This window comes from Pan troglodytes, chromosome 2, assembly GCF_028858775.2.
Source record: "Pan troglodytes isolate AG18354 chromosome 2, NHGRI_mPanTro3-v2.0_pri, whole genome shotgun sequence".
NCBI classification, from domain to species: domain Eukaryota; kingdom Metazoa; phylum Chordata; class Mammalia; order Primates; family Hominidae; genus Pan; species Pan troglodytes.
The window spans coordinates 105,755,075-105,772,442 of record NC_086015.1 but is presented as its reverse complement, the minus strand read 5'-3'; the positions used below and the strand labels follow the sequence as shown (position 1 = coordinate 105,772,442).

Sequence of the window (17,368 nt, the reverse complement as noted above, 5' to 3'; positions counted from 1 at the left end):
ACTATGCATGCCCCAGTTAAAAAAAAAAAATGACCTAAACATGGAAATGTAAAACACAATTTGCATGGTTCTCCCTGACTCCATGGGTTACTGTGACAGGGTCTAGTCCATGTCTATAGAAGTGACCACACACACACACACACACACACACACACGGTCTTCATATCTCTATTTAGTTATTTTTCTACACGTAATGTAGAAAATGTATAAAGGAAATGGGGAGAGTGGCTGGTAGGTAATTCCCTAGTGGTAGATTATTTTACATTCATCAGTTTTGGTGATTGCTATAGGTTGAATTATGTCCCCCCAAAAAAAGATATGCTGAAGCCCTAACCCTCAGTACCTTAGGCTTTATTTGGAAATAGGTTGTTGCAGATTAAATTAGGTAAGATGAGGTAATACTGGGGTAAAATGAACCTGTAATTCAATATGACTGGTGTCCTTATAAAAGAAACATCCAATGAAGAGACAGAGACACAGGGAGAGACCATGAGAAGGCAGAGGATTGGAGTGACGCATCTACAAGCCCAGGCACACCCAAGGTTGCTGGCAAACCACTGGAAGCTAGGAAGAGACAAGAAAGGATTCTTCCCAGACTTTCAGAGGGAGCATGGCCCTGCCTGGATTTTGAACTTCTGGCATCCAGAACTGAGAGGCAATGAATTTCTGTGTTTTAAATCACCCCAGGACACAAGTTTCTGTTGTCTCAAATCACATCATTTGTGATACTTTGTTACAGCAGCCCTAGAAAACTAAGAGAGTGACTTTACCATTTTTTATTACCTTATTATACCAATTAGATAAAAAGCCTGAAACAAGACTCAAGTTTTCAACATGTAGAAACAAACAAAAACTGATTATGCTTTTCAATGGGGAAATGACTTTGATTTTTCAAAAGAGGAAAACCAAACAAAATAACACATATTTTTGGTGAATGATGGCATGTTCACCTAAGTAGTATGTAAATTTCATTCAAGTTTTTTAGCATAGAATTAATTTGCTTAAATAATTCAGTCCTAATTTAACAGTAGAAATGTTCAATAGCATTATCTCTTTAGAGTGTTTATTCTATATACATACTGGGTTTTTTTCCTAGCAAAGTGAGTCATATTTGGGGAATGTGAATAAGCAATATGGAAATGTCTATGTTTTGTAATAAGTTTAAACTCATTAAAATTACCTATAAAGAAAGATGAAAAATCTTTTTCATGGCCAAAAGGCAAACGGCTAGGTGTTATAGGAAATTCGACGCAATATTTCCTTTGTTGGTGGAAAAATAATGAATTAATTATGAAGTATACTTTGCCAACCTAGAAAATAATAAACACTACTTAAAATCAAGGGGCTATCTTCATAGCCTTCGGCAACATTAACTGTTTAAATGCAAAGATAATTTCTAAATGATACTTTTTTCTAAAATAATACAGTTTATTTTAATAAATGTTTATGAGTATCTATGAACTATATCTTAAATCTACTGATTTTTCTCTATCTGCATGCTATTCCTTTGCTCATGCCATCATTATCTCTCCCCTGGACTATTGTACTAGTCCAGGAACCTAACTGGTTCCTTTATTTCCAGTCTTAATGTCCTTCAATTAGTACAGCTGTTAATATATTAATCCAGTCGTGTCATCCTCATGCTCAGATTTTCAACAGCTACTTTTTGACATAGGCCAAAAGACCAAATCTTGAACTAGGTGCTCAATTCTCTCCATAATCTGTTACCTGCCTACCTCTGCATGCTCCTCCCTCTCTCTCTCTTCTATGAATCTTGCTTCCTAAATTTGAATCTGAACATTTTTCATGTCTTTAAATGCATCACCTTGAGTGATAGAAACCAGAAAAGTAGTTACCTCCTGGGGTGGAATTGCCTACAATAGGAGCACGAGAACAATTGGGGGAAAGATAAAAATGTTCTCTATCTTGATTTGGGTGGAGGGTATATAAGTATGAACATGTGTTAACATTTCAAGCAGTACCCTGAAGATTGGCACATCTTATTATATGTAAATTATTCCTCAGTACGGCATTTTTAAAAACATAATACAGGAACACACACAAAGTACATGTATCAGTGCTCTTTCTTCTGTTTGGAATGCTCCGCCTACCCCAAAGCTTTGCCTAAGTAACTCCTACTCATTCTTCAGGTTTCAAATACTTGACCTGATCCCAAGTCTAAGGTATGCCACTGTGTTTTATGCTGTTGTATTGCCTTAGAATCATATATGTATTTGTATATTTTTCTTAATAAACTATAAGTCCCATAGGCAGGAAAGGTTTTATATTAACCAATGTACTCCAGTAAGTAACTAGCTAATTAATCATATAAGGTACTGGAGCAACAGAGTGCACTGAGGATTCAAAACATAGCGGTCATATTCCCAAGCACAGGAGTCCTCTCTTGTCTTCTAGGGATACATTCCAGGACTCCCAGTGGGTGCCTGAAACCACAGATTATAATGAAACATATATAGTATGTTCTTTCCTATATATACATGCCTATGATAAAGTTGATTTTTTAAATTAGGCACAGTAAGAAATTAACAATAATGCTAATAATTATTATGAGTAAAGTATTATTAAGTAAAATCAGGATTACTTGAACACAGCAATGCAATGCTGAGACAGTCAATCTGATAACCAAGATGGCTCCAAGTGACTAGTAGATCATGGACCATGGATAAGCTGGACAAAGGGATGACTCACATCCTGGGCAGGATGGAGCTGAATCGCGTGAGATTTCTTTACACTACTCATAACGGCATACACTTTAAAATGTGTGAATTGTTTATTTATGGAATTTTCCACTTAGTATTTTCTGAACACAGTTGATTGCAGTTAACTGAAACTATGAAAATGAAACTGCAGATAAAGGGAACTCCTGTGTATTACAGTCCATTAGAGGAGACAGACACATTAGCGTGACCCACATTGACAGAAAGATTGTGTGGAGAGCTATGGAGTAGCGTAGAAGGCCGGCTTTGCCCAGACCAGCTGGTTAGGAATGGCTTCCTGGAGAAGATGGCATTAGCTCAGTCTTGAAGTATCAGTAGGAGTTAGCTAGATAGAGGAGTGGAAATTTTATAACACAGAGGGGACAAATGTGAATAATGAAATATGCTCAGGCTGGCTGGGAGCCAGGTAGTTCCCATCCATTTGTAATTAAAATGCAAAAGAGGAAATAGCAGGCAATGAGGACATGTGTTAGGCACAGGTGAGATTGCAGGGAACCTTTATACATAAAATGGCCTAAGATACCATCTACCTGGATGTCAAATCAAATCCTCAGCTGTTAGAGAGTTCACTACAACTTCACTTTATGCTTGGTGAAATAGAACAAGTATCATTGCACTCCTTGATATACCATAAATATACCAAAGTGAATACCTATTAATGAATATGTCACAAAAGAGAGGTATCATTCTTCTTAACATAAACCAACTAAAGACCAGTTTCCTCAGCTCTGTTTAAGGGGATTAATTAATGCTTAGAATATCTCAACAAATGGCAAATGATTACTGTGACCAGATGTAGTGCTCTTTTCTGTTTCCCTATAACCAATTTGTAACTCCTGCAATGAAACTGAATTTGCTACAGGCTTATCCCACTTTAAGATATGATGACAAACTAAAGGCTTTCTGCAGTGTAAGAAAAGAGATCTGTCCAAATCTTTCCTAACCCAGTTTTCTAAGGACTTTTCACTAGTGTTCGGAGAAACACATTCTTTTCCTGGTTGTAGGTACCAAAGACATCCATTCAGCACAACTTTACCATTTGTGAGGCTTTGAGAAGGAAAAAAGAAGGATACCTCAAGTTGCCAAAGGGCAATTTCTGCCAAAAGGAGAGAGAGTTTTTTCAGTCACTGAATAACAGTTGCTCTCAACAGCTACATTTTTTAAGCCTTTTACTGTCCAATCCCTGGCCTGAACTATGATGTTCAAGACTACTAAACAACCTAATGAGTAGATATCTTTAGGGGTTTGATTTTTAATGTTTTATGTTTAAAGATACTAAGTATGTCAAATGGCAGGCCTGCAGACAGAGTTTATGTGCAGTTACATTGTCAAAACAGCAATGTTTTTCTCCTGATATTAATCAAGCTAAGATTTTCATAGAAATTAACAATAATTGAATATTCAACTGAATAGGGTAAAAATAATGTTCTGTACCCTGTCATCCATCTATTGGGCAATGGTTTTATGTATCTCAGATTTTCTAAAATTTTGCAAATTTTAAATATCCTATCACATTGTCAGCCATCTGTCTCTCCGTGTATAAAATGTGTCCTGATTTGAGGTTCATAGAATGTGGTTACTATATAAATGGAAGTAAAGAAGGTATGGATCCAGTTCTATATATATAAATAAGGATTCATTCAACTTCTTTACCCCCAATAAAGTTCTATTCCTAGAACATTTAATTACACCTTTTCCTTTACACACAATTACTGAAAATATATTTGCATTGTATTATTTACATATCTAATAATACATCTAACTTTGTTCTTGTTTTAACAATTTTATACTGAACTTACTTAACTCTAACAGCATTCAATTGAGGCTTATGGTGAGGCTTTTGATAGACTGCATCATTTTCAGATCATCTCAGTACTGTTGGAGCCTTCATTTCCCTTCGCTAGCATCAGAATGCTTAATATTTTCCAGTTATTTTATAGAATAATTAGTACAGATTAATAAATTATTCAAAGAATTTGCACATATGTATTCTGCAATACAAAGATGGCAACACTCCAAAATTTGGCTGTAGGCTGGTACTCAGCACTGTAGTGCAATGACTCAAGATATTTCTTCATCATTGATCTGAAAAAGTAAACATCTGTATGAAATGAAATTCTGGAGGTCAGTGTATAGTGTAAAAGAAAAAGGATGGGGAGGCCAGGTGTGGTGGCTCACGCTTGTAATCCCAGCACTTAGGAAGGCCGAAGTGGGTGGATCACGAGGTCAAGAGATCGAGACCATCCTGGCCAACATGGTGAAACCTCATTTCTACTAAAAATACAAAAATTAGCTGGGTGTGGTCACGCATGTCTGTAATCCCAGCTACTTGGGAGGCTGAGGCACGAGAATGGCTTGAACCCAGGAGGCAGAGGTTGCAGTGAGCCGAGAGTGTGCCACTGCACTCCAGCCTGGCGACAGAGCGAGACTCTGTCTCAAAGGAAAAAAAAAGATGAGATGCACAAGAATCAAACATGAAAAATCAGTACCATAAATTTTCTACTAGTCTAGAGGAAATTGGTTTTATTTATTTTCAAGATCTAAACTACATGCCACTTCATATCAACAACGTGTTTCAGGAAAGCATTTATTATGTATATATCATGTGCCAGTCTCTGTGCTAGACTTTGAGATAACAACATTAACAAAAGACCCTGTTTCTTCAAGGAGCTTACTGAATAAAGAAGACAGAAGAAAAGTAAGCAATTACAATACAGCCTGATAATGATATACTAGAGATTTGTAAACAACATTATAAACAACCTTGTCTTGGTAGCAAAGAGGTGTTTGAAAGGAATTGTTAGGAAGAAATAAAATAGTTCCAACTGGTTAGATTCTATAAGGAAGTGATTAGAAGACTGCATGAAGAAAAAGGGATGTCACTGATGTGTAGGTTTGTAGCTTTGAATGAGTGGGTGGATTATGCCCTAAGATAAAAAAATTCAGGGAGAAAGATGATAAGCTCAGTCTTTGAGAGGCTGAGTTACATATGAGACATTCAAGCAGAAATGTACAGCAGATAGTTGGAAATATGAGTCTAATATTTGGGGACAGAAAATAAGAAATACAAATTTGAGAATCACCAAATACTCAGTATATCAATAATAATAGTAATAGCTGAAATTACCAATGACAGTATTCAGATAAGAAGAGAAATAAACTTAAAACAGAAAAATAATTTCAAAGCTGACCTTTGATGAGCCTTTCTGTAATTTTCCCAATGGAGTGTAATCATCCCCTCATGTTCTATCCTATCTCACTTTAACTGTGGGTCTACTGTCTCACTTACATTATATCGGAGAGTGGATATTTACTTTCCTGTTAAATTATAAACTAATAGAGTGCTCTGGGTTTTCCTAGAGTGTATAACAAATACTCAGCAAATATTTATTAAAATACATTTATTTCAATGGTGTGTAAGTCTTTAATATCAAGTTCCAACATTTACAAACAAAATATGTATACAGTTGATATGGGTTCATCTTGAATGTTCATCTATCTATATTCTGCCAACTGCCTGAGATGGTGCCTCTGTTTTCAGAGTTTTCAATGAACATCAAAATCCTTAATGTCTAACTTCAAATTGAGAAAATGCAACTCATTAAATAATATAAAATTAATAGATTATTGCAATTTGTTTATTTGTACTTTATCTCTTTAAGTGTATTAGCCTTGGTGACTAGTTATCTTACCCCATTAAAAATGAATTTTTAACAGTGATAGGTTTGTTGATACCTATTACTCTTAACAGCAAGCAAGTGCATGATGGCCAGCTGGGGCTAGTGTAAATACTGTGTGGTTTTGTAACAACATAAAGCTAGCAGACCGTCATGGGTACCATGTTCTAACCATCACTTCTTATACTTTACTGTGCAGATGAATCACCAAAGAATCTTATAAAAATACAGATTCTGATTCAGTGGATCTGAGCTGGGGCCTGAGTTTCTGCATTTCTTACAAGCCTCCAGGTGATGCTGATGTTACAACTTCTCAGTCAATTCAGGTGCTAAGTCACAGCTTTGTATTTTGACTGGACAGAAGATAGCTCATAGGTGGATTTCACCTGGTGAGTTTAAGCTTCTTACCAAATATCTATTTGTCTGATTTATATGCTTACAAGAGAGAAAAGTTTGGTTGTAAAAGGGACAGGAGGGAGAGAGACAAGAATCATGAAGGGGTTAGAACTGCATCTGACTTCCTCTCTCGTCTGAAGAACTGACTGGTTTTGAATCTCAATGAAAGAAGGCTCATAAAATGCTCTGTAAGGCTAAGTCTAAGTAAGCCTCCTTTAGTGCTCCAGTGGCAATGTGTGAAACAAAATTGGGAACAGGATCAGCCTCTTCTCTTACCCCCATCTCTGTCTCATTCTGTAAACCATAGCAGTTTAATACCAGGAGGAAGCAGAGCAGTCCACATCAAAAGGCAGCTACACCAAGCGGGGCAGTGTTTTCATAAAAAAGCATTTCTGGCGGTGGTGGTGCCTGTAGCACTGTGGTCAAGGAGTCCAGAGCAAAGAACCTAAGTGGACCTTTCCTGAGCATGTGTGACATGCAGTCTTGGGGAATCAGAAGCAACTGGAGAGGATGGGGGTAGAGTGGCTAGTCCACAGTGAGCAGGCAGGAGGCTCTGTACGGTTCAGATGCAGAGATTCCTGTGAATATCATCACATTAGTATTGATGTACTGGTTTGCATATACTTAAAAGTAGTATTGGTTTAAAACTGATAGTATAAACAGCAATCTGTTCAATATAGTGGGAGAAAACTTTTCTGTATGCTGCAGAGTGCTTTGTGGCATGGTAGAAAATCTCACCTGAAAATAATTTACATCCTGGACTCTGATAAATATTCCAATACTAATTTATACCATCTTTGTAAACCATAATAATAATTTATATATCAGTTCTGCTTTTATCTCTAAAACAAGAGTGGTGATATTTGGCACTACATGGGCTTACAAATTGCCTAGAGAACAGATGCTACATATGTTGTTTTAATTCATTTTCGAAAGTTAAAATTTGCTCTTACCAAGTTTTTATATAAGATTGAGGTTTTGGTGCTAAAAGAGCTAGAAGTCCTAAAGGGGTATTGATATTTCATCTACAAGAAATACCAACAGCTGATGAAGAACTTAAAGTGGATTAGGAATTCAAGTTTCCTCTGTATATTGAACAGGTTTTGTGCCACCTCAGTCTTTCATCACAACATCTGTTTCTCGTTAGTAAATGCAAGCTGTTGTTTCCAGTGCTCTAGGAAATTCATAAGCAGTCTGAGGCAAACTTTGCAGACTTATAATCACACTTGCTGCTCCACATTCTTTGGAACCAGAAAAGTTTGGTCATCTTTTTCAGGCGGAAAAAAAAGCAAATGGGTTTTATTTATAAAAAAAAAAAAAAAGTGAAAATTCATGCAATAAAGAATACTGTTATTAAAATATGGGAGAATATGGACCCTGAATTACTCATTGAATTTGCTAATTGCTATCTTCTCCACTGCACTTTATCACTGTAAATTAATCAGAATGTGATCAGCAATAGCTGCCTGGATCTGTTCTTCTGCCTCATCTGTTGTAGTAATTGCTTTCACAGGTGCAAAGTGGAAAGCAGGCATCCTCTTGACAACTTGGAGACCAAAGCACTACCACTAAAAAGTAGGAATAAAGGAGAATTGGCCTTTCCTTTCTACACAGAGAACCAGAACATATTCCCTGGGATAACTATTCTACTAACCTCTCTTACTTTGTCTTTGGGCACAGAAAAATGCCATGGTTAAGCAAAGCCTAACACAAAATTAGACAGTTCATTTTACTGAACTCACTCATGAATTCTATTGATTAAATAATTGATTCTCAATTTTACCTCCTGTGGAACACTTGTGTTCACTGAATATTAAAATATTAAAAATATTACCGAATAAAAGATTTCCTTAGTCAAGCAGGTCTTGAAAAGACTAAACAAATTCCCCTAACACATGACTTTTCAGATCCTTAGACGTGGCAATTTCCATTGAGAATCTCCATACATACATCATTTTTAAAACTTACTATTCAAATTTCATTTTTAGACATCATTGTTTGATGGAAAGAATCTCTATTAATTTGCAGATTTGCAATATTTAACAAATTTATATCCTCAGTTTTCCTACTGTAAAGGGGGTATTTAAAAAGATTTTGTAAGTTTATTGTAAGAAATGAAAGAATTCTGTGAGGTGCCTGGTACTCAAAACATGGAACTTATTGCTTGTTTCCTTATTAGTATTATTTACAGCATAATACGAAATCACATGTTATGAAACACTGACTCATATTCAGTTTCCCATGACTACTTAGTTCACCATAAGACAGTGTCAAGCCAGAAAATTTATTGTGCTATAAGGCCATTTTTCTCCTTGGATGTGCCTTTATCATTAAAGATTTCTTTAGAGGCCAGAAAGTTTAGCCTAATCCTCATATACTTCCAAAGAAGCGGGCCTGGCTTCGGAAAATATACACTAGTCACAAAGGCCAAGTACATTCATCTGTATGTTTTACTTTAACCAAATAATTCCTTGGTACTCTAAATTCAACTATACTTTGAGTTTTATTCTAGAATCATCACAACTGTAATTTTAGTGGTTCATGAGTCTGCTTTTTGCTATTAGCTTGGATAACCAAGAGTTACCCACCTCTAAAATTAAATGGCATTACTTTAAATTTAAATGAATTAGACCATGGTGCGTCTCTTGGCCCCAGGATAAATGCCATGGAAATTAAAGAAAATAGTTCTAATGTCACGAAACAGCAAAGGTCACATAGGGTGAGATGATTACTCTCATCATTATTAACATTGCTTTGCATTTAGATAGCCCCTTTCCTTTGCCAGACTCATTCTCATTCCATCCCATTGCTTAGCCTCTGAGCAGCTTGTGGAGCTCCTGATGACATCAAGGGTGATCGTGATGTGGAAGAGATACTGAGAGTCAAGAGGGCAGTAAGCAATTAATCTTTAGGCTTTATTTGCTCACTCTGATCTTCTTTATGCAAACAACCTCCAAAAAAATGGGTTAAATAATACCCATCTAAATATAAAGTCTCTCCTGGGACTTCAGCATTACTTGGATTTTATTAACATTTGTGTTATTAAAATACAAATTTAGTGTTTTTTAAATACAAATTTTAAAATTGTAACTGTGTGTGTGTGTGTGTGTGTGTGTGTGTGTGTTTATGGGTGTATGTGTTTATGAATATATGTCTGGAAAGTTTGGGTGTTTGTTGCCTAAGCCAGATAGTACCTAAAGTGCTAATGTGTGTAAGAAAAATTACAAACAAAACACAAGTATAATTGAAAATAGAGGAAGAGACTTCTCCCTCCCTTTTTCTGACAGCATTTACTTTAGAAAACTTGTAATTAGAAGTACTTTCTCCTCTCTTTGAAGTGTGTATTAATCCTTTTGAAAACTAAATAGGATTCTTGTAAGCTTTATGACCCAGGAATGTCTTTCTCAAGGATCTGAGAGCCATCTCTTTGAAATGTAAACATCAAGGGAGATGGTAGCCTTATGTCCCTGTTTCTGCGCTTAGGGTAGGAGCCTAATTTTGATGTGAGCCTTGCTCCAAATTGCAATATTACCTCCTGTCATAAAGATATGAGAAGTTACTTTTTCCTCTGGATAAAACAAATCAGCTAACACAGATGGTCACCCTACTTACCAGGTAAAGTGAGGATTCATATGTGTGACAAATGGTCCTGTCAAGTCCTCTTACTTGAGGACTAGTTATTGTCTATATTGAAAACATATGTAATGAGTTGTCTCTGCTTGGCTATATATAAGGGCGAGGTTTCTTTCTGTTTTTGTAACCTCTTACTGATTACCTGTGATGTGCATCACATTCTGGTTTAATGCTTATTTAATGATAAAAGTGTTTTTATTTCTCTACTACCTAGGCAGAGGGGATTTCTAGGTTGGGAGAAGATTTTGTTTTTAGTTATATTTCCACAACAAATAATTGTGCTTTTAATTGGAATAATTGGCTCAAGAAAATGATAGAATACACTATCAGTTGTTCTTAACCATAAATGTACATTAGATTCATCTGCAGGGTTTAAGATACAGATTCCCAAGACCACATTCAGAGATTCTAACATCACTTATTTGAGGTGAAACAAGTTGAGTCCCCACTTTTAACAACTAGCCCATATGATTTTGATACAGGTGGTCAGTAGATGCCATTGTAAACAGACTTTTTAACATGATTTTTTTAAAATTCACCATATGATAAATACTTCGTTTTCCTGTCATAGTTATTTCATGGCTCTTTAACATGTCTTATTCACCTTTACAAGTATATAACTACCACACCAGTCAGATCTTCTCTGTTGAGCAATCATTTTATTACTTGGCCTTCTTATCCATCCATAACAGGGTCATGGCTTGATCACCCTTCCCAGGCCGCCAGTGACTCTGATGAGAGCCACTGCCTCCCACTACACTGAGGGACTGAACACAATTAGCATCTCTCACCTTCTCCAACTGTGGCTTTATCTCTCCTTCTCACTTAAATCAAACAAACAACTACACTTTTCCAAGGTTAACTCCTTCATCTGTACTATTGATTGCTTCGGTATTTTCTTTTCTCATTTCATCAATTATTCTTTATTTGAATTTCCATTTTTTTAATACTCTCCCTTTACTCATGTATGCTCAGGCCTCTATAGTCCCCAGGAATTGATTTCAACTCCTGCCTCAGGTTGCTCCTTTCTTTTCTTCCAATTCCTGGCTCAGGTTGCTCCTTTCTTTCTTTTTTTTTTTTTTTTTCCCAACCACAAAAGTTATCTAAATAGTAGTCTATTTTCATACTTTTTATTTTCCTACTCCCTACTCATTGCTTATCCATTGCACAGGGAATAAACTCTCATACAGCAATCTTCAGTTTTGATCTTTCTTCTCAGACCCAGCTCTGTATTTCCTACTACTGAATAGAAAGAAACTGCCACTATATATTCTAAAAATGCCTCAAGCCCATCATTTCCAAACTTGAACTTCCTTTCTAAAACATGCAAGTGTCCTATGTTTTTTTTTGTCAGTTAACAGCATCAACATCCAGTTGTTCCAGTTAAAAACATCCTTTAATCTTCTCTTTCTCTCACCTCCCAAACCAAATCAATTCTCCATTTCTGCTGAGTCTACCACAAAAATATCTCTTAATAACTGTCCCCTTGTAATGCTTCCACTGCCACTGCCTTCAGGATATTTCTCTCTGCCTCTAGTCTATTCTAACTTGATTCTATCTTACACACTTGTCCTAATGTCTCTTCCTAAAACAAAATGTGACCACATCAAACCTCTTAAAAGATATGTTTAAAAAGACTCAGTGACTCTTGATTGCATTCAAAATTAAGAGAAAACACTTTTATTACACTACATAACACATGTTCTCACCAAAATAATTGACTTGAATTTACTTAAACTTCTAGCTCTCGTTGGTTTACAGGATAGACAGGAAAGAGGAGCCTGTTCAATGACACCTCAGAGTTGCAGTTGGCCAAATCCGGTGTCAGAACTCTACAAGACAAATGACCAAACTGCTCAAAGAGATAAACAGCATTTTGTAAAAGCAAAGGACAGAGGAGAACTGTTATAAAACAAAATGAAATAAAAGATATATCAACAAATACTCTATGTGAAGATTTTAGAAGCAACTTGGCTGAATTTAATGATATTAAGAAATTACTGTTGGGCTTATTAGACGTATACGTAAAGGATAATGATTTTTAAGTTCTTTTCCATCACATATAAACACCAAAGCATGAATAATGCATTTATTTTAAATATGCCAGAGATGGGAGTGGTAAGGACAAAGATCAAACAAAATTTATAAATGTTGATAATTGATAACGCTAGATAATCAATATGAGTGCTCTTTCTACTAACCTCTACTTTTGTACGTTTGAAGTTTTCCATAATAATAAATGTAAAAAAAGCTCATTTTTGATATTCAAAGCCATTAACAACTCTGCCTTAGCAAATTTTTCTTGAATTCCTTTGGTCATTCCCACCGCGACCTTCATATTTTACTAACAAACCAAGCACTTACATCCTAGGTCTAAGTTCATGAAGATATTCAGACAATTTCTGATGTGGGCTCTGTTGTAGAAATCGCACTTTATCTATGTAACTACCTACTGATTGCTCTATGCAGGTTTGCTGTTTCACAGCATGCTCCAAACACAGGAGGACTGGCAGGTTTTGAGAATGTAAACCACGGCCAAAGAGATTCCATTTGCATGGCAGACTTGGAAAATTGTTTCCAATTACCTAATATTTATTTTGTAAATGTTGAACTGTGGTTCCATTACTTTAGCTAATATAAAATGATGAATACCTAGGTAAAACCTTGAGTAACTTCTCATTGGGTGCAGGTTTTAGAAACCTGTGGGACATGCCCATCAATGTTGCCAAATCTCGTATTTGTCACAACGTTGATGGGTTTCTGTGAAATTCATTCTGAAGCTCACCTGTGTACTTTGGTGGTAATCATCATTTCATTGAAATAGCATTTTTTTTGTATTGTACAATATTTCACAATCATTTTCTTAAGATTATTCCTAAATAAATATATTAGCATTTAAGAGCAGTTCTTTAAAGTCTAAATTAATTTATGGGAAAAAAAAGACACAATTTTGAATGAAATTAGTCTCTCCCAATTTTTTACACAGTAGGCAATTTTTTCATATCTGTGAGCAGCCATTATAATAATATTAACTATGATGAACACTTTGTATGTTAATATGGATATAAATTACAGCTCCAGAAAAATGTCTTGTCATTTGCCATTTGTTAATATCCACTTAACGTAAAGAGATAGCCCCCCGTTCTCCATATATATTTAAATGACTTGCTCTTCAAATATAATCACTCTTCCAGAAACAATTAGAGAATAGATTAGGCTTACACTTACCAGGAAATCTACTGTGGAGGTTGGCATCACAGTTGTAGCCGTTGAACTGAGCAGACCCCGGAAGCACTCTAATTGTTAGAAGCAGCAGCAACCATATTTGTTCCATTGCAAAACCTGGAAAAGAGATATCTATCATGTGGACACTCCCACTTACTCCTTCACTCCTACTTACTGGAAAAACTGAGGCTGATCTCAGCTCACTGTTGGATAAGCAGTTTACATCCATGCAGCCAAAGCTCACGAAATAACTGAGGATTATCGGTAGTAAAGGCAGATATTTGGGTTACAACATTTCAATATTATTTTCATCATTGCCTTCTGTTGGCTAAGGGTGACAAAGCTAGATTTTCATAGTAGAAGAGCTAAGGTATAAATCATAAAGTTTACAAAAGGAAAATTCTTTATTATGCATAGGAAGAACTCAAATCAAGTATCTAGCAGATTGGAATAGCATAACTAGGCAGACTAACTAATTTGGAGATGAGTCTACTTTTTACAATACCAACAAGTATAAAGTCAGAGGAATTTAAATGTTGAATACTTGATTCTAAGAGGAATCTCAATAATCTTAATGACCAAATAACAACTTTCCCTTAACAGAAAACAGAAAAAAGTCTCCCCCAACAGAAGAATTCCAGACTACTGCAACTTTTCAAAATCAATGGTTTGTGTGTCATTTTCTTAGGAAACATAGTGATAAAGCAAAAGGAAGAACAGGAAAATACTCTGTGTGTGAACAACATTGCAGTTCCTCCCACAACTGCTCCTTGGTGGGTAGTAAGGACTGATACAGACATAAGAAAACGTTGAATTCTTAGGATAAAGTAAAGGAAGATTTTTTTAAATGTATCAGTGTGGGTTGAACAGTTAAATAGAAATGGACTTTTACTTAAACACCGGTCAGTTTTGCGTTTAATAATTCTTTTTCCTGGATGCCCATTCATTGGCCTGATAGAGTTAAAACATCTTTCAGGAATACCTAACTTATTCTCAGAGCATAGTTTGTACACTGAAAAGAATCTTTTGGGTTGGTGGTCTTGGTCTACACATAAAAAGCAAAAAGAAAATAAAATTGCAAGTGGTTTACTCAAATAATTTAGTGGATTTTAAAAGCTTGGGTTTTGGAGGGAAAATGGTGTTTTAGCTGTCCTTAAAGATCTACCATTAGATAATTAATCAAGTCTTTAGGAAAAGGAAGGAAACACATCTTGCTTTTGAATCATCATTTCAGAATAACAAGTTTACAGTGAATAAAGTCACTTTGGTGAGGATGTGGGAAAGAAAGTCATGCTCACTCTCAAAAATAGACTGAAAAAAATATTAATTCAGCAGGAACTTCCTGCCTTTGGCACTATCACACAGTACTCAGGCACAGATCTAAAGACTTTGGAGAGAACAGCCATATGCCTAGTTAGTTCTGATTGCCTGTGACAGTCCATAAGCAAAAGGCTCACACCAGTGGCTGACCCAGACCCTAGGAGCTCTTGGCCATACCTGCGCCATCATTATCTAGCTCCTCAAGATACTTCAAATAGAATAAGACAGTCTTGCTCTTTTGGAGTCTTTGGAAGACACTAGAAAAGAAAGAAGCCTGAATAAGCAATACACTCCACTGCACCCACATTTATTCCATGCCCCACCACTTCCTTCTCATGATGGGTCCCAAGAACTCCTGGAAGACATTGGAAACTCTAGACCCACACTGTTGTCCCCAACATAGAGGTGTATCCTAAGAAATTACAGAATCAGGAATTTAAGTTGGTGAGTTATTTTGTGGTTCTGAAATGCTTTCTAGCTAACATATTTTTTTCACAGGAGAAAATAACATTTACTGAATGTACACTTTGCACAAAGAAGGCACTTTGTGCCAGATAACTTTCCTATAGCTGCTCATTTATATTTTTTATAATGATGGGTGAGGTTACAATTATTACTGCATGTACAGAGAAAAGAATGAGTCTCGGAAGGTTTAAATGACGTGAAAATGAAGTGGAGGAACTAGAATTCAACCCTAAGTCTTTCTGATAGTAAAGTTTGTTGAACAAGCTACCTAAATTTCATCTGTTATTAAATTTAAGATTTTCTTTATTGCCATTTACCATCAGCTGTTTTCTTTAGCTTTTTACTTTGTGTATCTTTTAATAGATCTGTTCATTTATAATGAGTAAACAATTTTGATGTAATTAATACAATTTTCTTTATAGATATATTTTGTAATGGGCATTATGAGAAATAAAATTATTTTTAAAAAAGAGACAGAGAATTGTTTATTTCTCATTGTGAAAGCAGCAAAAAAATTATTATTGACTAAACTAGACACATTTGTGTTGGCCAAAAATAAATGAAAAACTCATGTTAATTGAAACAGCTCACTGAGAACAAGTAGTAAACTCTTAGCCTTAAAGCTTTAAATCACATCTCAGGTTGTCCCAAAAAGGCATGACACTGTCCTACTCTCTTTAACAAAACCTACAGCACTTTCATAGTGATTAATACCCTAACCATTTTTTAATGAATAAGAGGTGGAAGTAGAAGGCAGCTTTCTTTAACAGAAAATATATTGATTTTTATGTCAGCAGGTATAGATTCAGATAAATCCCTTCTCAGCCATTCTGTAGATTTGTCATTTAAAAATCAAGATAATGGCCAGGCGTGGTGGCTCACGCCCGTAATCCCAGCACTCTGGGAGGCTGAGGCGGGCGGATCATGAGGTCAGGAGATCGAGATCATCCTGGCTAATACGGTGAAACACCGTCTCTAGTAAAAATACAAAAAATTAGCCGGGCATGGTGGCGGGAGCCTGTAGTCCCAGCTACTCGGGAGGCTGAGGCAGGAGAATGGGGTGAACCCAGGAGGCGGAGCTTACAGTGAGCTGAGATCTCGCCACTGCACTCCAGCCTGGGCTACAGAGCAAGACTCTGTCTCAGAAAAAAAAAAAAAAAAAATCAAGATGATGATCATAGACTTTACAAAGTATAAGTGCATAAAGAATAGTATAGTTTGGACATACGGAAGGCATTGAAAACTTAGTTTCAAGGCCACCACATATTGATGTGCAGGTCATACCCTCCACAAGGGCATCTAATGCAGGAAAACAATGTCTAGGTCTGAACTTCTTTGGACTAGCCATGTACTCTAGAGCTAAGCTACAATACAAAGTGTCTCATGGGCTAGTGACATCCCTAACTGGTTGAATCTCTATTTGAGTTACAATGATATTTGTGCTGATCTGTGTTTTAATATTAAGGCACATTAGGCAAGGAATTTTAAAAGGACACCCATATCTCTTATAAAGGCAGTATCCCTATTTTGAATCTCTATACTCTTGGTAGGGCTCACGACATTTTCAAGCCTTCTTTATAGTTCAACTGTAAGTTAAAACAAACTGATGAACTATTATCTTGCAAATTTCCCATCCTCAACCTTACCTTCATCATTTCCCCTGCACATGGAAAAACTGAGCATCATCTTGCCATAGCAAGCTTGGAGATGCTATTTTAGCACAGTCCCTAAATACTTTTCTGAAATTGAATTGTATGGGATTGGGGGATTATGTTAACACCCTTTACATTCCTCAAAAACATATCATCCTGGCTGCTCAGGCTCCCTAGATCTTAGACAGGTGCAATTCCAGACATGTGTATTTTAGCTCTGATCTGGTTATAAAGGTTTAATGGAGTTTCTTTTCAGAATGTA

The 17,368-nt window shown here is 36.1% G+C and overlaps 1 protein-coding gene across 1 annotated transcript in view; it reads right to left on the bottom strand.

The window, feature by feature from the left end:
- ZPLD1 (zona pellucida like domain containing 1) overlaps nt 1-17,140 on the bottom strand; it is a 44,746-nt gene extending 27,606 nt beyond the window's left edge. Inside the window, exons 1-2 of the mRNA XM_024355265.3 lie at nt 17,101-17,140; nt 13,673-13,786 (exon numbers count right to left, since the gene is read on the bottom strand). Coding sequence (XP_024211033.1) covers nt 13,673-13,786; nt 17,101-17,140 — 154 coding nt within the window. The remainder of the gene's footprint in view (nt 1-13,672; nt 13,787-17,100) is intronic.
- Nucleotides 17,141-17,368: the final 228 nt, after the last annotated feature.